This window comes from Engraulis encrasicolus, chromosome 14 (genome assembly GCF_034702125.1).
Source record: "Engraulis encrasicolus isolate BLACKSEA-1 chromosome 14, IST_EnEncr_1.0, whole genome shotgun sequence".
Classification (NCBI taxonomy): domain Eukaryota; kingdom Metazoa; phylum Chordata; class Actinopteri; order Clupeiformes; family Engraulidae; genus Engraulis; species Engraulis encrasicolus.
In genome coordinates, this window is record NC_085870.1 from 1136836 (window position 1) to 1164587 (window position 27752).

General features: G+C 44.2%; 1 protein-coding gene across 1 annotated transcript; it reads left to right on the plus strand.

Moving 5' to 3' along the window:
• The first annotated feature begins 780 nt into the window (after positions 1–780).
• LOC134461937 (serine/threonine-protein kinase 35-like) lies at positions 781–26692 on the plus strand. Its single transcript, XM_063214758.1, has 3 exons — positions 781–1480; positions 4892–5734; positions 23989–26692. Exons 1-2 carry the CDS (start codon positions 994–996, stop codon positions 5686–5688), a joined length of 1284 nt encoding a protein of 427 aa, XP_063070828.1. The 5' UTR covers positions 781–993; the 3' UTR covers positions 5689–5734; positions 23989–26692.
• The last annotated feature ends 1060 nt before the right edge of the window (positions 26693–27752 follow it).

A 27752-nucleotide genomic window follows, 5' to 3' on the forward strand; every position in this document is an offset into this window, starting at 1 on the left:
TGTTGAATATTATATTTAAGAGCGAGGGAATTTCATGACTGAATTTGCTGCACAGGTGGTATCCCATGAAAATTCCACACCAGAAATCACTATTCTGAGAGTGGCCCATTCTTTCACAAATGTTTTTATTTTATTTATTTTTTAAATAATCTACTGACACGCCGGTAGCATCACTCTAGTCTCTAGTGGTGCATACATAGCCTAGTGAGCTAAACCCCCCTACGCCGCTAGGGGGCGTCTAGATTTCTAGTGCTGCACACAGTGTTCCTGCAGCAACTACACCGTGTGCTGATACACGTGCCCAACGGCGCGCATTGCGCGCACGTGAATACCCATGCTGAAGGAGATGAACCATTCCAAGGAACACAGAGGGGGATTCCACTGATGCCATTGGCCTCCAACATTTGAGTTGTTCTCTTTTTTCTCTTTTCTTTTCTTCCTTTTTTAAACAGCATGAAATTGTTGTCTTGCTCTTTTCCATACATAGCCTATTAAATTACATCCATACATTATTTTGTATGCGTTAGGAGTCGTACAACAAACGTGCTAGATAGGCCTATTTATGTTACAGAATGTAAAATAGCTTATTACGCTATAGTTAGGGTACCTTTACTGTCGTCTATTTAGTGCATGTTTGTTAGCTGTTCAGTTCAGCTGAATGCCACTTGTGAGACAAGCCGTAAAAAAACACATTTCCCATCTTGATTCTAGTTGATTTGGCCCGAATGCCCGTTTTCAGATGACCACCCCTCATGTCTGCAAATGGACGCGCCCTCCCTTAGATTTCCTTCATTCAGTGTTTATCCGCCGCAGAGAGAATTCATACGCTTCAGGACTCGAGGTGGCCCCTTCGTTTATACCCTTAACGCAATTAAATGTGCCTGTTTACCAGAGGAAAGGCACACTTTTATTGTAAGCTGTAACCTGCGCAACAGTTATGGTAACTGAGAGAGACTGTTTTTCAACGTCGTCGTGCATAACCTAAGGGCAACAATGGAGACTGACAACGTGTCTCGGCGAACCCGGAGAGCCTGCAAAAGAACTGGTTCTCAAGATGCAGCCACAAAAAGGGAAAAATCTCGCGTTCTTCGGTCGTTGAGTGTTGGAAACACAAACGATTATGATGGCATGGTAGAAGACCTGGAGCGTCTTAAAAATGGGAACCTGGAACGCAAAGTCATGTCCCCGCGCTACAGCCTGCTCCGCGAGGTTGGACGGGGAAGTTATGGCGTGGTTTACGAGGCCATAGCCAGGCGCTCTGGTACAAGAGTAGCCATCAAGAAACTTCGGTGTGACGCCCCAGAAAATGTTGAACTTGCCTTGGCCGAATTCTGGGCGCTTACAAGCTTAGAAAAGAGACATGAGAATGTGGTCCAGCTGGAAGAATGTGTACTTCAAAGGAATGGAATGGCCCAAAAGATGAGTCATGGAAATAAGCATTCCAAGCAATATTTGCGCCTGGTGGAGACTTCATTAAAAGGCAAGACCCATATCTACATCAAGATAGTATGCAACAAATTATTATTAAATTTGCTATTTATTGGTAGGCTATGGACAAGCGCATTAATGGCAAATCACTGTTTCGAAAATGGCCTGCATTAGCAACATCTGACGTCAGTCATAGGGAACCGTGTCAGAGACGGTTTATATCGACATAGGCTAATGCTTTTTATTATGATTTTTGATGTAATGCACCTAAACTTCACTGTTGTCATTGTGTTATTCCGTGATTGCATGGCCTACATGCTGCGTCCAGAGTCTTCCGATGATGATATAATCTTATCCACAGCATAGCGAGCTGGTGGAATGATACTTTGTTGTCTGCTGTTGACGTTTCTTTGTTTGAGCGATGTAGTCATTTTTGGGGCTTCGAGTGAGAACCTTACTTTTCTACAATAATATGGTGCATTTCGGCGTTGAATATCGATCAAATGTCCCAAAAAATCTGTTCCATTTTCTGCATGTTACACAACTCTTGTCCGTTGGGTGTGGGGGTTGGCGGGGCCTTTTGGCGTGGACAGTTTAACATGGACGTATAGCCAGCGGTATGTGAACGTAGCTTGCTCCTCCGCCTAAAATGGCTGGCTCGCCTCGGCCTCGCACCCTCTGGCTGTAGCCCTATTTACTACCCGTAATCCAGGTTTTGAAGCTCTCCCACAGGCATTGAAATATGACATTGTTAGGCTATATAAGTTGGCAAGATGTAACCCACCCGATGTATGCTTGGCTGACTCATTATCAATACAGGCCTAGTAATGTAGATAATGGAACTTAAATAGCTCATGTGACACTGACCCGACCTGTGCCCTGGTTGACCTATGTTGACATGAAATATGTTTATGCACATTGCAACAGAAGCTATGTAGACCTACCTTGATTAGGGTTAGTGAAAGGTGACATGCCAATTTCGGGCATTTCCATCATTATTTTGCAGTATTTAGTGGACAGGCCTCAGTAGCTGTATAACAATTATCTGTAGGCTATAATGAGACTATAGTTCACTGTAAAACTGTACAAACCTGACACCGATCAGTAATCAAAATATTCTAAAGAGGTTTTTTTTGTGCAGTCATATTCCAATCTGGACCTCCCTGACCACAGTGTGTGGGTTTCCATTTTTATTGTGTATGAGGAAAATGTGAGACCCAAGAGAGTTAAATGCACATTATTGTATTGAGCACCAGCTGTAGTGGTGTTGTCTGGGATCTGTGATGGAGGACCACAGGCCAACCAGGCTGCTCCGGATCCAGTGGGCATATGTAAATATACACTGCACTAGGTGGAGACGATGCGTATTGGACTGTCTATTTGATACTTTTTAACCAGGGTGGCATCAGCTAAGTTAACATCTGTCTTACCAGGCTGGTTCAAAGACTAAATGAGGCAGAGGCACATAAAGAACACTTGACTTGACTTGAGGTGCCGTTCTAAACCAATGGCAAAAGAGGAACTTCACATCTACTAGGGGGCTGGGAATCGATCCAAACCCAGCCAGCCCTAATGTCTACCATGTCATGCTATTTTATTGAGTGCTGCTGAACCAAGGGTGGCCGCCCGGCCCATTATGACTGATAACTTGCAATTAAGTTAGTATTTGCACCATTTGATGACGTGGTGTCAAAAAAATGGCAGATGGGACGCTTGTAAGCTGTATCTGTTGGCCTTGCGTTGTCTCGTAAAATGTCTGTTTCGTTTGTTATGGCCATGATGATGCAAATGTCCATATCAGTCGACCTGCAGGGACTTGTAATGAGGAGCCGAACGGGGTGTTCCACCCAGCTGTTGCTGGTGGCCAGCGCACTATTGGGCACCTAAGTCACGCCCTCTACTTCCTGGTTCATGGGGCAGAGGGAGTCAAAAAATAATTACTGGGCTTGACATTAGGGTTTTTTGACAACAATCCAAACCTTGGACCTCCACTTATGCACCACAAGTCCACCACGACTCGACTTGTTCACTTCCATTCAATATTTTGCAACTGTCTGCCCCATGAACCAGGAAGTAGAGGGCGTGACTTAGGTGCCCCATTGTCTGGAATGGGTGCGCTACCTGAAAACATGTTTAAAGCTCAGCCGCAAACAGGTTCTACGATATTTAGCTCCCTGGGGGCATCTAGTTGGGAAAGACAGGCTTGCATATACCCACGTAGAGCCACTCTGCCTTCTTTGGAGAGGAAAGTCACAGGGTATACTGCCGTGCAAAACAAGAACGCAGTAACTCAAAATGGTCGATGTTTTTTTTTTTTTTATATATATCGGAAATGGGTTTTAAACTACCTCATTTGTCTTGTGTCAAAAAATGGTGGTCCAACACCGTCCCGTTTGGGAGAAAACTCATTTTGAAAAAGTTACTGCTTGTTGTATTACTAGGTTATGTCGTACAAAACAAAAACGCAGTAAGTCGGCGAGTTACTGCTGCATGTTTCAATGGGACTGGTTTGGGAGTAGACAGTAATACTAGCCAAGAACGCAGTAACTCCTGCAGTAACTCCATTTTGTGGCAGTAATACCAGCCAAGAACGCAGTAACTTTTTGTGATAAAAAGACACATAAATGTTGTTTTTTTGGTTTTTTTTGTGTGCATTAAATTTCTATCCTAAACAAGCATTACCAGGAAGTGTCACCACCAATTTACCGACAACACAGTTGTCGCGCTATATGGGAAACTTTGAAGCCTTTTTTCTCAGTTTGCCGTTTTCAGAGTTACTGCGTTCTTAGATTGTAGGGCAGTATAGCTGAGGACAGATCCAAAACATGTATCCTCCTCTATGGTTCAAGTCAAGCTGCTGACTCAAACAGCTGTGCTACCGGTACTTCTGTCTGTCTGCCTGTCTGTCTGTCTGTCTGTCTGTCTGTCTGGTTTACTGACCCCATCCCCCTGGGTAGTGTTCTGCCATCACCTGCTAGGCTACCTGTACTTCCGTCTATCCATTCTTAATTCATTGATTATTTTCATTCTCTCTTATTGTGCTGGGCTACCCCGAGCAGTCATACTACCTGTAGTTTTCTATGGAAATCTTACTAGGCAAACAGTCACTAATGGTACAAAGTGGCTAGTAAGTTCTTCTTTTCCATCAGCCAAATTGAAATTTCAACAGCATTTGGCCAGTTGACAGTGCCTAGTTACAGTGAAAAACTGAAAGAAAAGTCCGTGACACCAAGCTCCCATTGCTCTTTTTTTAATGTAACGTTTCGGGCAGCATGTCCGGGAGCTTGGTGTCGCGGACTTTTCTTTCAGTTTTTCATGGTATTTTTGCTGGTCCTGCACCCAATCTTTTTTAGACGGATGTGCGTGTTTTTCTCTTTTTGACTAGTGCCTAGTTACAGCCCTGTTTATTATTATTATTATTATTATTATTCATTTTCCTGTCTCTGCCTGGTTGTCGGCGCAGGTGAGCGGGTGCTGGGCTACCCGGAGGAGTCGTGCTACCTGTGGTTCGTGATGGAGTTCTGCGAGGGCGGCGACCTGAACCAGTTCATCCTGTCGCGGCGTCCGGACCCCGACACCAACTCCAGCTTCATGCGCCAGCTGAGCAGCGCCGTGGCCTTCCTGCACCAGAACAGTATCGTGCACCGCGACCTCAAGCCCGACAACATCCTCATCTCGCAGCGCTCCGGCACACCGGTGCTCAAGGTGGCCGACTTCGGCCTCAGCAAGGTGTGCGCGGGCCTGGGCCTGACGGGGGGTGGGGGCGGGGGGCGCGACGCGCCGGGTGGCACCGCAGGAGGAGGACGGTGTGACGACGACGCGGTGTCCGAAATGGCCGCCAGCGTCGGCCCCCGGGGACGCAGCGGCGTGAACGTCAACAAGTGCTGGCTGTCGTCGGCGTGCGGCTCGGACTTCTACATGGCGCCGGAGGTGTGGGAGGGGCACTACACGGCGAAGGCGGACATCTTTGCGCTGGGCATCATCATCTGGGCCATGGTGGAGCGCATCACCTTCATCGACGCCGAGAGCAAGCGCGAGCTGCTGGGGACGTACGTGCGGCAAGGCGCCGAGATCGTGCCGGTGGGCGAGGCGCTGCTGGGCAACCCCAAGATGGTGCTGAGCATCCCGCAGCGGCGCCGCTCCACCATGTCGGACGGCGTGAGGCAGCTGCTGCACGACATGCTGGCCGTCAACCCGCAGGACCGGCCTGACGCGCTCGAGCTGCACAACCGGGTCGGACAGGTCACCTGCGCCGCCTGACCCTCGCTGTGGACGCAGCTCACCACCCCCACCCCCACACTCACAGGTAGGTACTCTGCTTACTCGCACCACACGTACACACTTACACACTAAACTCACACACTCACAGGTAGGTACTCTGCTTACTCGCATCACACGTACACACTTACACACTAAACTCACAGGTAGGCACTTGGCTTACTCACACCACACCACACTTACACACTTACTGCCACACTCACAGGTAGGTACTCGGCTAACTCTACTCACACCACACGTACACACTAAGCTTCCACACTCGCAGGTAGGTACTCTTACTCACTCACACCACACTTACACACTTACTGCCACACTCGCAGGTAGGCACTTGGCTTACTCACACCACACTTACACACTAAACTCCCACACTCACAGGTAGGTACTCTTGCTCACTCGCACCGACCACACGTACACACTTGCACACTTACTCCCGCACTCACAGCTAGGTACTATGCTTACTCACACCACACGTACACACTAAACTTCCACACTCACAGCTAGGTACTCTGCTTACTCTACTCACGCCACACCTGTAGTTGGTGTCACTCACAACCCCACTCCCACACTCACAGGTAGCTGCTCTTGCTTACTCTACTCACACCACACTTGAACACTAAACTCCCACACTCACAGGTAGGCACTTGGCTTACTCTATGGCAATGGCAATTCTAGCAATACCTTCAAATGTCTCCTGTTAGTGAATAATGCTGCTCCACTTGCATGTAGGCAGGTTTATGCTCATTCTTTGCTATATTGGTTGGTGGTATGAGTTCCTGAAACCTTTATTTACAAACTTGTTCAGAAATGAATGATTGCTCCAAGGTGTATGATTGCAGCTTCGAGTGTGAAAGTCTTGATGCAAATGCTCAAGTAGAGAGTTCAGAGGTGAGGGATGTTTTGTCCTATAAGCAGGGCTGATAGTATTCAGGCTCGTATCAGGTCTTTTCGTCGAATGAATTGGTGAGAGGGGACCATTCGAACAAAACGTTGGACCATTAGTATAAGGCTGGGGATCTTTAGTCGAGGATGGTCCGTCTACCGCAAAAGCCAACGAAAGGTCCTTAAAATTGAACTAAAGATCCTTAGGTTTCAACTAAAGGTCCCTTCAGTCTGCCTATATTAGAAATGTAAATCAGATTTTTTAATGCTCATTTTAACGGGTTTTCTTAGAATCAGCTTTTTTCATGCTCATTTTAACGGTTTTGTCTATTTAAATATGTTCATTTGAACGGTTTTGTCTAGCCTATTTTAAATAGCCTATTTGTTTTTTGTTGATTTAAACATGTAAATCTATAAATAAAATGTACTTAGGCTACTCGTTTTTACTGGTAGGCTATGTTGTTGTTGTTTTTACGATTAAGTCCATGGCTACAGTAAAGAGAGAGAGAGAGAAGTTAAATCGTTAACACTGCATAGGAGCGCTCTCTCTCTCTCTCTCTCTCTCTCTCTCTCTCTGCCCGGCGAGGCAATGTTCTTGGGCGGTAACTTTTTAGATGCGAAGCACCAGCAACAAGAGAATGCTGTCTGCCTTACACACAACAAAGTTCGCGCATGAGCCAGAGCACTATGCATATAACAGTGTTGAAAACATTACAGAACCCATGCACCTGTGTTAAGTCCATGGCTACAGTAAAGAGAGAGAGAGAGAAGTTAAATTGTTACATTAACACTGGACCGCTCTCTCTCTCTCTTCTTGTTCTTGGGCGGTAACTTTTTAGATGCGAAGCACCAGCAACAAGAGAATGCTGTCTGCCTTACACACAACAAAGTTCGCGCATGAGCCAGAGCACTATGCATATAACAGTGTTGAAAACATTACAGAACCCATGCACCTGTGTTAAGTCCATGGCTACAGTAAAGAGAGAGAGAGAGAAGTTAAATCGTTACATTAACACTGGACCGCTCTCTCTCTCTCTCTCTCTCTCTCTCTCTCTCTCTCTCTCTCTCTCTCTCTCTCTCTCCCTGCCCGGCGAGGCAATGTTCTTGGGCTATAGTTTTATTAATTGAATAAGCTGCCTATTTTGTTTCATATCCTGTCTTTTATTGTTGGAAATCGTCCATCGATCCAGTCAGGCTGCCTATTTTATATCCTATTATTCCCGTGTGTCCTAGGCCTATTTCTTTTGTTCGAAGTCTAAATATATAACTAATATATAACTGATTTACCCGCGATTCATATAGGCCTAGGCCTAATAACGGCACAAACTGAATGACGATAAATAGTTCGCGCATGAGACAGAAAAAATAACAGTGTCGGAAAACATTATAGAACCCCTGCACCCGTGTTAAGTCCATGGCTACAGTAAAACAAAAACAAAAACACTAAGAGCGAGAGAGAGAAGTGAAATCGCTATATTAACACTGCATAGGAGCGCGTTCTCTCTCTCTCTCTCTCTATGTATCTAGTTAGGCCTATCTAGTAATCTAGTATGTAAATCAAATGTTTTTTTTTTTGCTGTTTTCAGATGTGCTTCATAAATAAAATGTACTTAGGCCTACTCATTTTAACTGGTATGTTGTCGGTTTTTTACGTTTATGCCGTTACATTTTTTGACAATTATCTAGGTTACTTTCTACTCCTTACATTTCTGGAACAATATTTGAGAAGCTTTTTTTCACTTTTACGCCGTTACTTTACTCCGTTACATTTTTGACAAATATCTGTAGGCCTATGTTACTTTCTACTCCTTACATTTCTGGAACAGTATTTGAGTAGGCCCTAGCCCCAGCTGCGGGCAGAGAGGCGGGAATCACTTTGAATCAGGGCAGCGTGCGTCTACTGAGCACATTTGGTTGTCATGCAGCGAGTTTTCTGACTTTCCGGTAACTTTTTAGATGAACGCTTCTAGCTACCGTCTTCTGTAGGTCTGGAATATACCTACGTGTGGAGTAGGCCTAGAGGTGCGCGGTGGATGTATTATTTCATCCGCAACCGCTTCTTAGAATTTCTAATCCACCTGCTATCCACCCGCCCTAATGTTTTTTCTCCAATTTCCAAAACCGAATCCACCCGCCATCCGCCTATTAGTTTTTAGTATTTAAGATGCCTGGGGCACATAGTCGATCGTCTTTTTCAAGCAGTGCAGGTCATTTACATCTTGCCAGCCTATGTTTTAAAAAAAATCTCTAACTTACAGCGATTCCCAAGTTGTCTCCACCCATCGCACAAACGTGCGGATGCTTTAATGCAGCCTACATTTTAGCAGTTTAAATACCTCCAGTCCAAGCAGCACAATCGAAACTATTGGCTATCTAGCTTACAATTTTGGCTGGTATCCAATAAGACGAGTCAAGTGACAGTAGAGTCTTGCAAAGAGTGCAGAGAATTATGTCGCGCGTGTGTGTGTGAGCGAGAGAGGGAGAGAGAGGGAGCGATTCCAAACTTGTCTCCATCCATCGCACAACGTGAAAGCTAACGTGTATGCTTTAATGCAGCCTAAATTGTACCAGTTTTGCCTCCTCTCCAAGCACCTTTTTAAGTGGTGGCAACCATGCATGTTTTCAACAGGGCCACGCAGAGTGGACAGTGGAATGCTGCTTGAAATAAGTCGATAATGAATAAAATATTATGCGCAACGTCTACAAGAAAAGTAATGGCTATTATTACCGTTGCGCGTAAAGATGAGGAAGGGATGGATAGATGGATGGATGCTGTCCTATGGAAGGGGCCGTCAAACAGTCTACATGACATCTTCATTAAAGTCGTTAAATAAGTATCCATAGCCTACTGTGTTTGACGGCCCCATCGTCTTGCAAATATTTACGCGCAACGGTCATAATGGCGTCTCGCACTACACATGCTCGGATGATGCCAGAGGCGAATAGCAAACAGCCAAATTAAGGCATATTCGACATAGACTACCACGACAAGTTACCGTTTGGGTCGCAGTTGGATGTTTATTCAGTAGAATTATGTGCGTAATATCAGCTCCATCCACCAAATGCAGCACAATCCCCGTTACTTTCACGTGAGGTTCAAATGGACATTACTCGACAAAATGCAAGTCTGGGTACCAACAACTGAAGTAGGCTACAACATAGAATATGTACCACATATAGGGGTATTTTCATTTTCAGTCCTTTATGTGCGTTATGCCCAGCTTTTATTGAATACAGCGCAGGTTTTGAAGTTCACCAAACGAGCATCAACTTTGTGCAAGTCATTAAAACTCTTTTTTTACCAGCACTGACGTGTACACTGTTTCATTTATTAACTAATTGCACTTTCTGCCTTCTCGTTTCACATGTGATAAATCCACTTAGTATGCTTTATCCAATTAGCCATGGATGCAGGATCATTCACTGGACTGGACACTATTGTAAGAGGTGAAATTTAGACCACGATTCAGGAACGACAGACAACGGGAGTAAAGGTTATGGTAGTTTTACTTTTACAATTTCATAAAATACAATTAGGAGGGAAAACCACCACAATATCCATGCAACCAGCAGCGTCTGTAAACTGCTATCTTCTTTGAATAAATGAATAAATAATCACAATCTGGAGACACTCGGACGATAGTAGCCTACAAAAGTTAAGTTAAGTTAAGTTACACACTCAGCCACTGCTGCCGGACGTTGGCTCGTCAATTACTTAATCAACTATAACACGCGCAATAGCCTACCCAAATGCAACTTACACACAGTTCCCAAAGCTACCGGCCGCGCGCAATGGATACCTACAGCAGCCCTGCCCCACCCCAGCGTGTAGCGCACAAGTCTACACTATTGTCCGAATGTTGTTATTTCAAGACAGCAAACTGTCACTGTCCGCCGGCCGCTGTCGTGACATATTTTATTAACACTAGTATGTGAGTAACAAGTGAGGAGTTCCTTGATAGTTTCCTTAAGGGTGAAGTAGCCTGGAATACTGTCGCAGATCAGATAGTTCATTTCTAAATGATCTGTTATGAACCCGAGTTTAGTAGATATCGCGCAGTGAACGAGGCAGCCTGCAAACAGTTTGAAGCGCAATGTGGCTGTAACAAGTTAGAAAGTAGCCAAACTCTGTTGCTTGTTAACCTTTTAAAATTATGCGCGTAATGGTGGGGTGGCGTCCGCGCCAATGTAATATCTTGAGCGTGCTCGGTGCGTAATTCCAAGAGCAGCATGAAAAGGAAGAAAAGGAAGATGATGGGCTGACCGAAACGCTTGTCCCCTGTCTGTCGGTTTCATTTACTTTTTTCGGCTTTGTTTAATACAGTTTTCGATTCTGCATTCAGCTCCAGTGTGCTACTCCTTTCTTTCTTTTTAAATTATGAGCGTTCCACGAACTATCTTTCTTTGCGCACGCTATAAAATGGCAATACACATGTTACTATAAACCACTGGTTTACTATGTATGCTTTCTAATGTTGGTAAAGGCGGCATAAGCGGGATAATGTATTGTCCACACGTGACTACGGAAAATATATTTCCTTCGAAGCGGAATAACAGCCCTCCTCCTTCGGCATTGGGGGTGTTATTCGCCCCGTAGGAAAATATTTGTAGTCTAGGTGTAGTCTACTTTTTTGAAGTGGGTATACTGTATATTCTCGCATTTTTGAAGTGGGTATACTGTATATATTTATGCCATTCTAAATAATGGATCAATCAATTTTAAGTTGGTATACTGAATCCCCTAAAATTTAGAAGTGGGTATACTCCGTATACCTGCGTTCTACCACTGCGTGTGGACAATACATTATCCCTTACCTTAAAAGCTGTTGTAGGCCTACATTTAAAAAAAAAAAATCGTCAAAATGCCTCCTGCTCGATTTGAATCAAAGCAGTGCGGTTTAATGTGTCTAGAAGTAGGCTATTGACCCTTGTGCTCGCTTTGAATCAGAGCATCGCGCGTCTGATTAGACTATAGTGCATCTAGAAGTAGGCTATTGACCATTGAGCACATTGTCATGCAGCGAGTTTTCTGACTTTCCGGTAACTTTTTAGATGCGAAGCACCAGCAACAAGAGAAAGCTGTCTCCCGATACTTTGATGTTTCTGATTCTGAATGACAACAAATAGTTCGCGCATGAGCCAGAAAACAATATAGGTCCTAACAGTGTTGAAAACATTACAGAACCCCTGTGTTAAGCCCATGGCTACAGGAGAGAGAGAGAGAGAGAGAGAGAGAGAGAGAGAGAGAGAGAGAGAGAGAGAGAGAGAGAGAGAGAGAGAGAGAGAGAGAGAGAGAGAGAGAGAGAGAGAGAGAGAGAGAGAGAGAGAGAGAGAGAGAGAGAGAGAGAGAGACGTTAAATCGCTACGTTAACACTGCACAGGAGCGCGTTCTCTCTCTGCCGCGTCTTTGCATGAACAAATGAAATGGTAATTGAATAATAGTTTGCCAGTATTGCAGGGTGTATTAAACCCAGTGTACGTTGGGGTGCAAGGGAGAGCAAGGAAGAGAGCAGCATCTGTGATTAACCGCTTCGAAATGTGTGCGTAAAACCTGCTGTTAACCAGTGGGTTTTGTGAAGCTTGAAGTGTACCACATTAAAAAAAAAGCTTTCGCAGATGAGGTTCTGGAATATTTTGTAGTGCATGGGACATTGACAAGGAAAGGTAGCTATGATATCCTCGTGAATAGGTCTTCGACTTTTCAAAATGCCTCCTCTCAACATTCAACATGTAAATGGGTTATTCTGTAGTCCAACGCTATCCTGGCAGGAGAATCATTCGTTACAAATACTGCATACACACTCAGCAATTGTGTCTGTTGGTTTTTGTCCTCCAGGTCTTCATAAAATCATCTACCACCGCTGTGATAATTTGACTACACACCGCTGAACAGTTAACAGTTTTTTAGGCTACTGTATTGACAATTGCAGTCATGCCGCTTGTCTTGAACTGTCTCTTCCCGTTCCATATCGTGACAGCCAGATGAGAAGCGCAAAGGTGGGGGCTATCCGCGATCGCGGAGGAAAGGTGTCAATATCCATAGCCTAACCCTTGAACTGTGGAGCAATTACATATTGTTTAGGTTCTTGAATACTTGGAATTAGCATGGAATTAATTTTCCATTAATAAGGAAACGTGTAAGATTTATCCTCAATCCTCCCCGATAATGTTTTTGTCATAGGCCTAATGTTAATGCCCTCCCCAACACATATCCCCAGTACAATATTGCGACACACGCTTGGCACAATGATAGGCCTACTAAATGAGTTCAATGTTCTTGCAACACTTTTCCCAAGAAAAGTCAGTTTTCATTTCGAGATTCCAGAGCAAATCAGCTGGTACTGCGCTGCTCGCTTGCTGGTCAATAAACGTTGAACTGAACCGTGTTGTGTGCGTGTGTGGCTATGTGTGTACCATCGTATGTCCATGATCGTCCGTGCTCTTATCATGCAAATGACATGTCATGCAGGCAAGGGCGTCCGTTTGATTTCAAAAGTGCTGGCCCGGACAATTACCATAAACCCGAGTAAGGTTTGAAAAGTGCTGGGTACAAGATAAGGCTACTTCCGATTTGAGGTTTCATGATAAATAGCCTAATACGCATTGGCGTATTGACGCATAATGTGGCCATGTTAAAAATTAAAAGCCATCTGCGCTGTCTTGTTTATTTCTGATATCCTGCGCTGAAGTCATCTTTATCATAGGCTACATATTATGAATGCAATGGTAACTGAGTGGTTAACCCATCATAACTACATGTAGCCTTGCATAATGGTGCACGTCAATTTGTTGTCATAACTTCGCTCTGTCCCTTTTGATTTCCTCAAGCAATTCATCCCTTTTGTCATTGTCCCTGTTTTACTGTTAGTCTTATGGACCTAGGGCGTATCGATCACCATTATTTGCCTGAAACCTGCAAACTAAACACTGCATGCGCGCAGCCACACAGAGCATTCTCTGTGTCAAAGGAACCCTTTCTCCGCGCCTGTGCGGCATTCTCCTTATCGCTCCTAGAATGGCAATACATGTTGGCAGACTTTATTTTGCATAATTCACGATTATCTGGATATATTTGGCTAGGTTACTCAGCAAAGAACATCATTAACGTTAGTGAGGTAACTTTTGGTGTGCTGATACAAACACCAACGGTGAATCACGACGCAGGCCCTACTTCCCCAACCATAGCCTACTGAAAAGGTCCATAGCCATTGTGTTCAACGCCCTTTGATAGGCTCTGCCTGTATCAGGGTCGATAGGCTAATGATGGTGGTCAGGGCGCACATCAGTGTTTGGGTTGTCTATGCTTTTTTCTGGAATACTGTGCCGATTAGATAGAAATGATCATGTTATGAACCCGAGTTTAGTAGATATCGTGCGGTGAACGAGGCAGCCTGCAAACAGTTTGAAGCGCAATGTGGCTGTAACAAGTTAGAAAGTAGCCAAACCATGTTGCTTGTTAACCTGTTTAAATTATGAGCGTTCCACGAACTATCTTTCTTTGCGCACGCTATTAAACTATGGTACTAACGGGATAAGCGGGATAATGTATTGTCCACACGTGACTACGGAAAATACATTTCCCTTCAGAGATAACAGCACTCCGCCTTCGGCGTCGGGGGTGTTATTCGCCCCGTAGGGAAACATTTTCTTATTCATGTGTGGACAATACATTATCCCTTAGGCCTACCTTTAAATTGATGTCGTACATTTTAAAACATTTCGTTGATATTGTAGTGGTGCAAACGACTGTAGTTATGAGATGGGCGCCAGCCAGGCAGCAAGACTGCCTACCTTTCCAAAAATGAATAAAAATCAGTGACCAACACACTAGAAATAATTCATATCAACACAACGAATATCTTTTCTTACGTTTAGTAGTGCACTTTTGCAAAACCCTCTCAATTTGGAACAGCTCACATCAATGTCTGGCTTAAGCGATTCTTGCGAATGGTGATCTTCTCGGTGCACACTTCATGGTTCCCTCTCTCTTGCTCTCTCGGCTTGTTGCTTCCTGACAGTCTCACCCGCCATTTGAAATTAACTCCATTTTATAGGCTGCGCGTGTAGTTCACAGGGGGTAACGCTGTTATCTCACTCCGGAGGAGGCAGAGGCAGTCCGTTACAATATAGTATATATAAAATAGGCTATAAAATAGGCCTAATGATAAAAAAAGCAGCCTGAACTAAAATTAATAATTAATTTAAAAAAATAGAGACGCACGCACTTTCTACATGGTTCGATTTTTGTTTTCATTGCATTGTGGTGGTAGGCACACAAGTTTGATAAAATATAAAAAAATAATAAGGTAAGCGTACCCATTAAGCCCACCAAAATCTAAATTTCTTTATTTTTCAATCATCTTCACACAATATTTTTGTGAAATGATTTCTTAAATAGTAAGATTTACCTCTCTTCTCAATGTTTATCACTGAATTGATGAATATTTCAAAGTACAATATGAAGATTTTTTACGAGAAAAGTGAAAAGTCTGAATGGGCTTAAATGGTACCTTTGGTACCATTTAAGCCCACTTGTTATTTCTCTATCAAAATACCTGGTGAGGTGTGTGAGTCGAGTTTAAACAGTGTAGCCTATATGGCATAAATGGTTTCCGATCAAAATATTCTTCCAAAATGTAAGATTTGCAAAAAAAATAATGCATAAAACCTAATTAAACATTACAGCATCTCTTACTTCATATACTTCATAAAATTCTTCATCCAAACAGAGAAATTTATTTTTTCTTATTGATTATTGTCAGTTCATTCCATTACGCCTTTTTGACCTACTACTTCAGATTGTACAGCACTTTTTATGTCCCTCAAAGGCATTTTTCATTAGCATGCATGCCAACTTGCATGCATTTCAATGGGGTGTACCATTTAAGCCCACCTTGTACCCATTAAGCCCGCCTATACAAAAAGCTATTTTATGGACATAATCAACTCCAAAAAAATATTTCATGATGCATTTCTTTAAAGATCAATGCCAAACAAACTGGAATATGCTTAGAATTCATACCTAACCACCTTAAGTCTTACGGTAGAGTAAGATAAAGATGGTGTGTGGTTGTATCAAGAGAATATCGGCGTTTGCTCGCTCATAAAACACATCTTTCCATTTGAAGGGAAATGCTATAATTTAGTAAAACACTGCATGTATATATATAAAAATCATTACATTTACCTCTTAGTTCACTAAATATGAAAGTATTTTCAAAATATTTTACTTAAACTAGCTGAAATTCTATGATTTCTGACATGTCCCAAAACGGCAAAGTTTTGAGGCAACTTCTTGTCAGTAGTCCTGAGACTGGGTTCACTTGGACGGGGATAACTTGACGATAAAAAATGTGATTTGTTTGCAATAAAAAACATTTTGTCAGTTACTAAACCCTTTAATTGGATAGGGTGATGAACAACAAAATTCACCTTTTCCCTTTCTTTAAATTGACCTCAAAGTTGAAAGTGGGCTTAAAGGGTACATGGGCTTAATGGGTACGCTTACCTTAGGCTAATAAAATAGGCAGACTAAACTAAACATCTGCCCAGTTACACGAAAGGTCTGCATGGATTGAACGTAACGTCCTTAGGTCTTCGACGAAAAATCCTCAGGTACTGCACGAAACGCCCCATGCCTTCTACGAATGGTCCAACGTTTTGTTCGAATGGTCCCCTCTCACCAATTCATTCGACGAATTTTCTCGAATTCTTCAGGCTCCATGCCTGATTTCAGGCTTGACAGTTTACAAAAATAAAAACATTGATAATGATTAGACATAAGGTTATTCTTCTCTCAGAAAGTGTTACAGGTTCAGGGTTTTCTTCTACTATCAGGCTTGAATAATGGTCATACACAGGCTATTAAATGTTTGAATAATGTGTCAAAATGCGTCTCTCTGCAGTATCTTGTCGTCGTCGTTAAAGCAGGGAAAAAAGTTCAGGCTCAGGATTTTTTTTCACTATCACCCCTGTATAAGGTCCACATGGTCTGTTCTGTATTGGACTCGTCTATGCGACTGGACATGACTTAATTTTGATTAAATTTGTCAACATGTAGGCTAATGGACCAATTGAGTGACTGAATTTGCTGACTTGGCATCTAAGATGGCTAGTGCTACATTGGGTCAATAATACATTTGGATTTCACTCTGGGTGGAATGGAATTTATCTTGTGGGGAATTCTACAAAGAGGGCTATTGCTGTTGTGATTTTGGTGGGCAGCAATATTGTGAAGCAAAAAAAAAGGGGCATCAGTGAAATGTGTGGGAGCCCTGAATTCATGTTGTCTGCTTGCACGCCTTGCCCGAGCTGAGGCGGGTCCTCTCTTTATTTACCCGCAGTGCATTCTGGGAAGGTGTTACACAACTGCACTCTTTGCCCTCCCCCTCCCCCACGCTCGTCTTCTCCCAGGCAGCCCTCTCCTCTCCTCTCTCAGCCCTCTCCTCTCCTCTCCTCTCCCAGCCCCCTCCTCTCCTCTCCTGTCTCCCAGCCCCCTCCTCTCCTCTCCTGTCTCCCACCCCCCTCCTCCCCTGTCTCTCAGCCCCCTCCTCTTTTCTCCTCTCCCAGCCCCCTCCTCTCCTCTCCTGTCTCCCAGCCCCCTCCTCTCCTCTCCTGTCTCCCAGCCCCCTCCTCTCCTCTCCTGTCTCTCAGCCCCCTCCTCTCTTCTTTTCTCCTCTCCCAGCCCCCTCCTCTCCTCTCCTGTCTCCCAGCCCCCTCCTCTCCTCTCCTCTCCCAGCCCCCTCCTCTCCTCTCCTCTCCCAGCCCCCTCCTCTCCTCTCCTGTCTCTCAGCCCCCTCCTCTCTTCTTTTCTCCTCTCCCAGCCCCCCACTACAGCTCTTGTTGCCTCAGGCTAACCTCAGAGGTGGCAGCAGCCGTTTGCTACACATTTGTCGCTCAGGGTCTAGGCGGAAATCAGCCCAGTCTTGTTCGTATCACGACTCGGAGACAGGGTGGGAACGCTTGGCTGATTGGTTGTTACTCGGAGACAGGGTGGGAATCCCTACGCTGATTGGTTGTTTACCTGGATAGATGTGGGCCTGATCTGGGCATGGGGTGGGATTCCACCGTGATTTGTCATTTCACACCCCGAGGGTCAATAGCATGTTAAAATGAAATGTGTCAATGTTTTCCCTTGAGTGGTCGCTAAGGCTGTAACCAATATTGTATTGAACTGAGAAATCACAATACTGTATCTCGGGGCAAGAGGGCAGTATCAGGATAGCGCCCTTTCAAAGTTCTTTTACCCTTTGGTCCAGAAAACAACCACATGATATGAATGGTGGGTGCATCAAATCATCTAGTTGAGTGTATCGTTACAGCTCTAGTAGTTTCAGATGTTAACTTACTTCAGCACATGCTTGCTAAATTTGTTTCAGGCAAAATGTGAACATTCAAATTCAAATAGAAAGGGATCACACACCGATGACTTGACGACAACTGAATTTCTCAAAAGAGGAATTCAAACAATAAACGTGTGGAAGGGAAGCGTGATTCCCGTTTGAGAATACAACATGTGCAGACAATTTGACCCCGTTTTACAGCTGATTCCAGGATTAAATGTTGGCTTTAAATAATGTTTCGAAGTATAGAGCCGGGGTGCATGCAAGGACCTGTGTCTCCTGTCAAAGGGTTAGTGCAGGGCTGGGCTGAGGGCTAGACTGCTTATCTGGGTGCAGTGGAGTGGAGGGGAGTGGAGTAAAGCAGAGTAGAGTGGGGTTTCAGCATAGAGGTAGAAAATAACACTAGAGGTGACACGGCAATTTGCGACAGCACTGGGAAATGGCACATGGAGCTTCCCAACTTCCGTAGGTAGTGTAGGCACCTTCTGTCAATGCAAGTCAATGGAGAACACGCCCATTACTAAAACTGTGTGAATATGAAGTAACACATTAATCAAAGACCATATTTGAAATGTCAGGCTAAATATCTACCTAAATCATATGAGTCGATAAAATACATTTAAAAATCAAAGTATATGAACATTAGTTAGCAACACACTTCAACTATTGTCCTTGTATAGTGTGTTGATGGACATTTTCACGATTGAGCCATTTTTGACAGAGGTGAGCCTCCTTCTCCGTTAATTTACATTTCTCTGATCTACTTGTACGTTCAGATAATGGCCGCTACGGATTGCCGTAAAAAGGGGGGCGGGGTCACCTCTAGTGTTATTTTCTACGTCTATGGCTAGACTGCCTATCTGGGTGCAGTGGAGTGGAGCTGAGTGGAGTAAAGCCTGGAGTAGAGTGGGGTCTCAGGCATAGGCTTCTCTCCTTGAGGAATGCTTTTGACTTACTGGGGGTTGGGGGTGGTGGTGGGGGCGAGGGGGGAAACAGCTTTTTTCTAATGAGGGCATTACCGCGCTGGGTTGTCTGAAGCAGACTTCTCAGGGCTGCCATTCATATAGACTTGCTCAAGCAGCAGCAGGCAGCTACCATCCCCCCTCTCCTCTCCTCTCTTCTCCTCTCTTGTCTTCCTCAGTCTCCTCCCGCGTTTTCCTTGTTTTTCCCCTGCTCACACACACACATAGCCTTTGTCTTTCTCGATCTGTTCCTCTCTGTGTGGCGGTATCTAGCTTTCGCCATACATCTCTGTCTCTCTCTCTCTCTCTCTCTCTCTCTCTCTCTCTCTCTCTCTCTCTCTCCGTGGTGGTGGTATCGAGCTTTCTCCACACTCCTCTCTGTTTTCCTGCCGATGTCAAACTGTTTGACAGCACCCAAAAGGCCCACAGTAAAACATTATGTAGTTAGTTAGAGACGTGGCATGACCTCCCCTTGTTGTTCTTGGTCTGTGTTGAACTTGCCAGTCTGCGACAAATTGTTCCCATGGCTCCATGGGTCTCTTTGGTTTGTTTGTTTGTTTGTTTGTTTGCATTTGTAAAAAAGCCCAGAAGCCTGTAGTGCAGGGGTGGGGACCGTTTGTCTTCAGGACCTCTTGTCTCATAGGGATGCACCGATACCACTTTTTGGAAAACCGATACAAGTACGAGTACATTAATGTGTGTACTTGCAGATACCGAGTACTGATACCGATACCTTTTGCCACCAAAATACAATGAAAATAAATGCATGGCCTTGTTTTTTTCCACCTGTGATATTTTTATTGTCCATTTCCATGTAGATTTAAATGTTAGTAAATGTATGAGGTGGCACTTTTTTCCATGCTGCTTTCAAGTCCACAGAACGTGACAAGATTTTGCATTGTTTTGTGTAATAGCTGTATCGTTCCTGGTATCGGCAAGTGCTTGACGAGTACGAGTACGAGTATAATGAGCAGTATCGGGTGCCAATATCGATACCAGTATCGGTATCAGTATCGGTGCATCGCTACTTGTCTGGCTACTGATATCATTTTAATGTTATGCTGTTTCACATGAAATATGACACGTTTTGTCATGGAAAGAATCTTAGAAATTGCATTTGTGATGTAATTAGGTTATGTTTTCAGGGGACCTAGTGAAGGCGCTTCGCTATAGCCTAAAGTGCAGGGGGAAGTCCTGGTTTGTGTTGATGGTACGGCCCTGGGAAGGGACCCTTGAATAAAAACTTCTCCCCACCCCTGCTGTAGTGGATGAAGACGGCGGGCGAACGGACATGTGGTTCGGATTGTAACACTACATGATCTGCTTCTCTGGTACCTGTGTCATAGGTAAATCATGTGATCCTGTCTACACAATGACCCGGTGCCGGTGTCAACTAAAGGCCCCCAGGTCAGAGCAAGTAGGAAGTTATGACAAATGTAATGTGGGAAGGAAAAGGGGCCCCACTGACATCACATCAGGCGGCCATCTGGATCCAGTTTCCATTGGCCGCGAATAAACACAGGAGATCGAACAGAAATATGTGCAGCGTTTGCAACAAAGGAACGCGGAGAAAGTAGGGCAGTGAATGGGCAGAAACGGCACACATTACTTAGTAGTCAGGGCTGCTAAAAAAGGAGGTTTTCTGGAAAGGGGGTCAGTGTATGAGGTGGATGTGTATAGTTGTGTGGCCAACTGTGACCGCCTGTTCCCCAACGTTTCATTGCATTTCATTTAATACCAGGGTGCTAATTTCAAGAACCTGGCTAAGTTAACCTACAGGTTGTGGTAAGCCTGTTAATATATAGCCCACAGGTGCCATGTTAGTCAAGAAAACGACATATGCGCTGCATTCAAGTTCTTGAGATTTGAGCTGTTTTACTAAAGATGTGGGTATGTTAGAGCTGAATGAACACTATACTAGTGCAAAATGAAGGTTCTAGATTTAAAATTTAACTTATTTCATGTTTGTATGTGCTTCGAAGGCTGACATATTAAGGATTTGATAGGCAGAGGCACCCTTATTCAAAAAGGGCTTAGGACAAAATGGATTAAAGGGACACTGTGTGAGATTTTTAGTTGTTTATTTTCAGAATTCATGTTGCCCATTCACTAATGTTACCTTTTTCATGAATACTTACCACCAGCATCAAATTCTAAATATTCATTATGGATTGCACTCTTCATAAATGAAAAGGGGGATCTTCTCCATGCAGCTGCAAAAATGACTGTACTTGGACCATACTAGAAAATATTTGTTAATTACTTAGTAAACTTTCATGTAAAGATCACATTTGGCAATAGGTAGCCCAGTTTCAATGAGCAGCATAGTTGCAGTACCTTTTTTGACAATTTCCTGCACAGTGTCCCTTTAAACAACTGGGAGCATCACCAGGCCAGTGAGTGTGGTCGAGGAAGTGAAGCGTTGATGGAAAATGGCTTTGCATAAGCCGAATCCGATGATCTTCAACACACGAACTCGATGACCTCCAGCTGCTGAACTTAATGCTCGCTCAGCTTCCCGCTCATAACAGTCCATACTATAGCACCATTACATCACGCTCTGTGTGGAACATGGGCTGTACCAAGATGGGAATTGTCACATGTGGTATTGGCCATTACTCCAAAGCCAAGGCCTCTCAATGAAGTAATGACGTGAATTAAGTAAAAAGTTGGCAAGATGGTCATTGTTGTTGGCTTTTGCGGAGGGTAGGTAGCACCTTTGTGAAGCTCATGTCACATTATCAATTTAAGTGATAAGGCTATATGTGGACTACGCTTCTTTTACATGGCAAACCTGGTTTTATTTTGTGCATTTTTCCTCTTCTGGCAGTGAGACGAGTTTGAGCATGCACAAGCATGGAGCGAGGGGAATGGACAGGACAGCTGTGTTCTCTCCTTAGACTGCAGTGGAGAGAGCTTTTTTTGTGTTACTTGCTCAGCACATATTTGAAATATTCTCTGTCCCTCTCTCTCTCTCTGTCCCTATCTGTCCCTCTCTCTCGCTCTCTCTCTCTTTTTCCTGTTTTTCATTGTCCCTCTGTCTATCTGTCTCTCTGTCTGCTTGTTTGTCTATTCATCTCTCTCATTTCCTGTATCCTCTGGCTCTCCCAACTTATCTTTTTTATTTTATACACGTTTTTCCTTCCACCCATATTCCCTTTAATGTTAATAATTTATACATCTCTCAGCCAGACAATCTTTGCAGAAACATTTAGTATAATGATGCAGCGGTAGACTCTTTCTTTCTCTCTCTCTTTCTCTCTCTCTCTCTTTCTTTTTCTCTTTCTCTCTCTCTTTCTCTTTCTCTTTCTCTTTCTCTTTCTCTCTCTCTCCCTCTCCCCCGTTTCCCCTGATGTCTGCAGAGCTGGTGCAGTTGTTGCGTCACGTCACGCTGTTCTCTCGCTCTACAGGGGAGGTGCATTGATTTGTTGGTTTGTTTGTTTGTTTTCTTGCCTGGCCTCGTCCTCATGCCCAGGTCACCCTTTATGTCATCCTGGCTGCTCTCCTCCCTCCCCACTCCTCTCCCTCCTGGCTGCTCTCCTCCCTCCCCACTCCTCTCCCTCCCTCCTGGCTGCTCTCCTCCCTCCCTCCCTCCCTACTAGACTGCGCTGCACCACTCTCGTCATCCTCATGTCAGAAAGTGACCCATTTGCTTTTTCTCTAAGCCGCGAGTCCCTGACCAGGTTATGCAACATTGGGAGTGAGAGGAGTGGAGCAGAGCAGAGCGGAGCAGGGGCTAGCACGCTAGCACGTTAGCACGCCATGCCTGGCTCAGCATAGGCTTAATATAGCTGCCGCTCTCTCCTCTCCTCTCCTCTCCTCTCCTCTCCTCTCCTCTCCTCTCCTCTCCTCTCACATCCAGCACCTCTCCTCTCCTCTCCTCTCCTCTCCTCTCCTCTCCTCTCCTCTCACATCCAGCACCTCTCCTCTCCTCTCCTCTCCTCTCCTCTCCTCTCCTCTCCCCACTACTGCAAATGAGGAAGAAACAAAATGAAGATGCTCTGTCTGAAGAAAGGCAGTGGCTGACTGACTGATTAGTTGTCTTATTTCTCTCTCTCTCTCTCTCTCTCTCTCTCGCTCTCGCTCTCGCTCTCTCTCTCTCTCTGGAATTTGTTCGTTAACTCTTTTCACTCCATGTTGCTTTCGCACTTGCCCGTGCACGCGCGCACACACACACACAAGCACACGTGCTGTTTGTGGTTTTGCCCCCTGTAGTGGCACCACCCTGGTGTCAGCCATTGAAGTCTGCCAGGCGCTTCCCTACAGCTGCAGCAGAGCACTGCATCGCGTGGGAGGCTTCCTGCCAAATATATCTGGGTGCCTGCCTGTCTCTGTTAGCGCGTTCAGGCCGACTGAGAACCGCGCTGGAGCCCGTTCCCGCACCTAATCGCGAACCGGCCGTCGTGATCACGCCACAGATATTTGCATTCGCGAACCGGAAAGTTGGTTCGCAATGCGAACCGCGAAATACTAAGTTTTTCTCCACGAACCGTGACGACAGCGTGCCCGTCAGCAGGTTCATCCGGGTAACACAGTCACGTGCGGAAAAAGTTCAGAGCCCGGTATGAACACGGGCAGTTCGCAGATAAGCACTCAAGTGCTGAACGTAACTGGTGCGGGCACCGGCTCCAGCTCCGTTCTGGCCGGCCTGAAAGCCCTATAGGAGGGAGGGGGGGTGGAGGGGAGCCCTATAGGAGGGAGGGGGGGTGGAGGGGAGCCCTATGTTTGAGAACTCAAGAAGCTAAAGGGGAACATGCCATACGACATGATGCATGAGAGTGAAGCCATGTTCTAGCATTAGCACACCATTTGACTGAAAATACAAGTAGTTGATTTGTTATTGTTGAGCGGCAAGAAGCCAGACTGGGATGGGGAACAGAGATGCAACAAATTGCTGAATGCATTACAGTAACAAGTTAGTTATGAAGTGTTACACAGGCGTTCAGTAGCTGATATGTAGAATATATGTAGTCGCTGTTGTCTCATTGATTTGCTGCTCGATATTTGAATGCATGTGGAGGACGTGACTGAGTGGATGAGTACAAATTGTGTCTCCTGTATGCTCATTGTTTTCTCTTGTGTCTGTTTTTTCTCCACAGATTTCCCTTCGTCTGAGCCCCACTTCTTTAAAAGACTGCTATTTTTTTTGTGTTGAAACTGTGAAGCCCCATCAACGACCATCGATATAATGTGAAGAAAAGAGGTTCCACATCTTCCCAAGACGAGAGATTCCAGGGATCATCTTTTTCCTTTTTGTTTTTCATTTTGAGCCATCATGATGTTTTTATTTTTCATTTTCATTTTTTTTATTATAGGTGTCATAGACTTAAGGAATGTCAACCCTTTTTGTTCCTCCCTGTTTGTTTATTATGTTCTCTGTCTGGTTTCAGGAAGTGGTGGTTACCATGGTTATTGTACGGTTCGGGGGAGTGGTGGTTATTGTATGCTTTGGGCATATTGATGTCCTGTCATACCTGTTCATTCCACAGCTGGATGAGTGCAGGGTGCCAGCTGCTCGCTGTAGCTTGTAGAGCCTGTGGCGATGTGTGTGTGTGTACCAACAAGCCCGCCACCCCGTATAGCGCACTAGGCCCAAGGCTGGCTTTGCCCAGATTAAATCACAAATCTCACCTGTTCACTGATACACACGGGCACATACCAAGCAGTAGCAGCGCCCCTATTTTGACAGAGCTCGTTTGGCGTTTGGCCCTAAGGCTTCATATTCTGACTGTGAATTGATGGAAACAATCTGGTGGTGATTTTACACATGGTCCCCCATCCAATGATGGGAATTAGCTCATAGCTGTGTTAGCGTTAATGTTAACTAATTCCGGGTCGCTCATAAAAAACACTATTCTCCGATTTTGTATACCACCTTTGTGCCTTGAATTCTGACTCATTTTGAAATTAGTTTCAAAGTTTTGAGAAAAAGAAATCTTCCATCGGTTGTTGTCTTGCTGTGAAAGTCCATTTTTGTTATCACTCATCATGTCTTCCCCCTTTGGTAGAGTGCAGTGCAAAACACCAGGTTGCCACGGCGATTATAGTGAGATTATTTTCGGAAAAGAGACAGCCCAAAGAAATGTCTTTTTGAATGATACCAGTTCACCTTAACATTGATATGACCCGAGTTTTTTGTTATCGTTTCATAGGAGAATGTGTCAATGTTTTTGTCATTTATCTCTATTTTGCAGTATTCACTGATTAAATGAATCATGTTTTTGTTGTGAAGGAGATTCAATGGGCAGAATCTCCCATCCCTCTTTGATTTACAACACAACGATTTCTGAGATCAGATGACGTCTAGAAGTATACTCTAACTAAGATGTAGTAATGATCAGATGACTTCTAGACGTAAACTCTAACTAAGCTGTTGTAATGCTGCTCCATTTGAGAAGAATCAAACCCCCTCAGTGTTGTTGCACATAAATCAAAGTTCATTGAGATTATTTTGCATTTCGGTGTTTCTTTTTTTGCCATATCCTTATTACAAAACGTAGTCACTAGTGCCAAAGACCAGTTGAAAAAGGACACCCACAGTTCCCCTTTTGAATGGACATAAATAGCGTATCTGTAAATCAGTTTAACTGAAATCTTGATCTCCTCCATCTCCCTGGCTAGGTTTCCTGTTGTAGAGACCTCAAAGTGAATCGATGTCGACGTCATGGTTGCCTGAACTAATGGCTATAGAAGTGTGTTAGTTCACCTGTCTGAACTAATGGCTATAGAAGTGTGTTAGTTCACCTGTGTGCACAAGTAAAGTGTGCACCGGTGTTAAGCTTAAGTGTCCGTGTGACTATCATTGCATCACCAGCGCACATCACTAAGAATCATAACCAGTGTTTTGTGTGGTTGGCATAAGGCATAGTTTAGTGTGTTGTTCTACCTCAGTGTTTGGTTGGCTTGAGATTGACTCTCGCTTCTTGTTTTGGGTGATTTGTTGGAGTATTGTGAAAGCTGAATGGGTTGGGATTGGGTCGTGGGCTTATAGGAAACTTTACTGGGATGGGGCAGAACAACAGAGAGAGAAATTGTGTTTATGTTAATACAGTGTTCTTTTATGTGTGATACTACCTTTTAACACCTTTTTCTCTTTTTTACCTTTTTTAATACTTTTTGGTTTGGGACGCAAGAAGGCAGAATGCTAGTTTTTGTGTGCCACTCCCCGCCATTGTTTTTAAGTCAGTGTTTTAGCGTAAATTTGAAAACTGTATTTTGGGTTTTGTTTATCCGTGAACCTCCAATTCTGGACTTAAAATGTAATTATACCAGTTTTTTTTTTTTTTACATCAAACATAAGGAAGAGAATATTAAGGGTTTTGGTTTGTTGAACAAGGATGGCTCTCCTTGTGTGTTTTTGTTTTTTGTTTTTAAACTGTACCTTGTGTTAAGTTTCTTCCTTTTAACTTTTCTTCCTGGATCATGTTCTGTTGACTAAGCTAGTTGCATTACAAGTACGTACCTCATGTTTCACTACCCGTTTTTCTCTGTGTTTGCAGTGGACCTTTGAGAAGAACTAATACGTTTCCTGAACTAGTGTCTTCACAGCTCCTGGAAACCAAAGGGACCATTACCTTAGTTCTTGTTTATGGAAATGGGTTTTTATTTGACCTTTTTTTTTTTTTTCATTTGAGATGTGTTTCGAGTGGACATGGGTATGCTTTGTTTTTTTTTCTCCATAGACTGTGCATGTTGTTGGGGATGTTGAACATTTCTTCGGTATTGAAATACTTAAAATTGCTTTTTTTACTATGTTTTTTTTATGTACATAATGAAGTGAAAACTCGTTCATCCAAACCTGAATCTCTTGTTACAGTTTTTTTTTGTTCCATTTTTATGTTTTAGTCCTTACCAGCAACCCTCTGAATCTCAGTTCAATATCTATCTACCTGTCCAGCTTACAATGAACATTGCCTCTTGTCTAAGCTTGTCAAAGCACCGGTATTGACCAGTTGAAAGTACCTTGTTAAGAGAACCTGGTCAAAAACACATAAACAACAAATGGCAAAATGGGGTCACATGTACTCCCGATGGGATACACTGCATTATTGCTCATAACCCTTTTTGTTCATAAATAACCTAAAAGCTAATAGTCAGCCAGCAGGCTCTGTGCGCATATTACACCTACAGGTTGGACTTAAGGGGTGCGTTACAATATGCGACCTTGCTTCCTCCACTTGTGCTTGTGGCCTCACCCCGCTTCCTGGCCCCTCCTCCGTGGAGAAAACAAAGTTTCCCAGCTGTAAGCCTAGCCACAACAACTTTTGGGGGACTGTTTTTCATTCAACATCCCAATTTCAAATGAGAAAAAGACTTCACAATTGAGTTTTTGCAAGATATTGAAATATAATGCTGTTGTCAGTGATGTCATCATGACATATTACTTCCTGGTACGAGGCCACAAGCACAAGTGAAGGAGGCAAGGTCGCAAATTGGAATGTACCCAGTGTGTCACTCTGTGTGACTCCTCGATACAGCTGTGGACTCGGAGCACTGTGCAACACTTGCTCGACCAAACATTGGGTCTCACTCAAATGTCCATCCCAAATTGAACACTTCTATCCCACCCCAACCCACCTGTCCCCTACCCTTTCTCTCCTCTCTATGCAACATCCCCACCTAGACGTCTGGGGTGGGTGCATTTTTGGAAAGCAAAGTTGTTAGCAGTTAGCAACTTCGGTAGTTGCCAATGGGAAATTGTATTGCAACCAACAAAGTAGCTAATATAGTTAGCAACTACGCTTTCCAGAAATGCACCACAGCTTTGGTGAAGGCAAGTCCACCAAGCTCTGCATCGGGTTCCTTCCCATTATCCAAACTCGTATCCTCCCTTGTGCTTGCAGCCTTGTGATGATGTCGCAAA

Excerpts from the sequence above, each read along its gene's own strand:
- LOC134461937 (XM_063214758.1), top strand. The coding sequence starts at position 994 with ATGGAGACTGACAACGTGTCTCGGCGAACCCGGAGAGCCTGCAAAAGA. Across the intron at positions 1,481-4,891 it reads GGTGGAGACTTCATTAAAAG|GTGAGCGGGTGCTGGGCTAC; the intron begins GCAAGACCCATA and ends TTGTCGGCGCAG.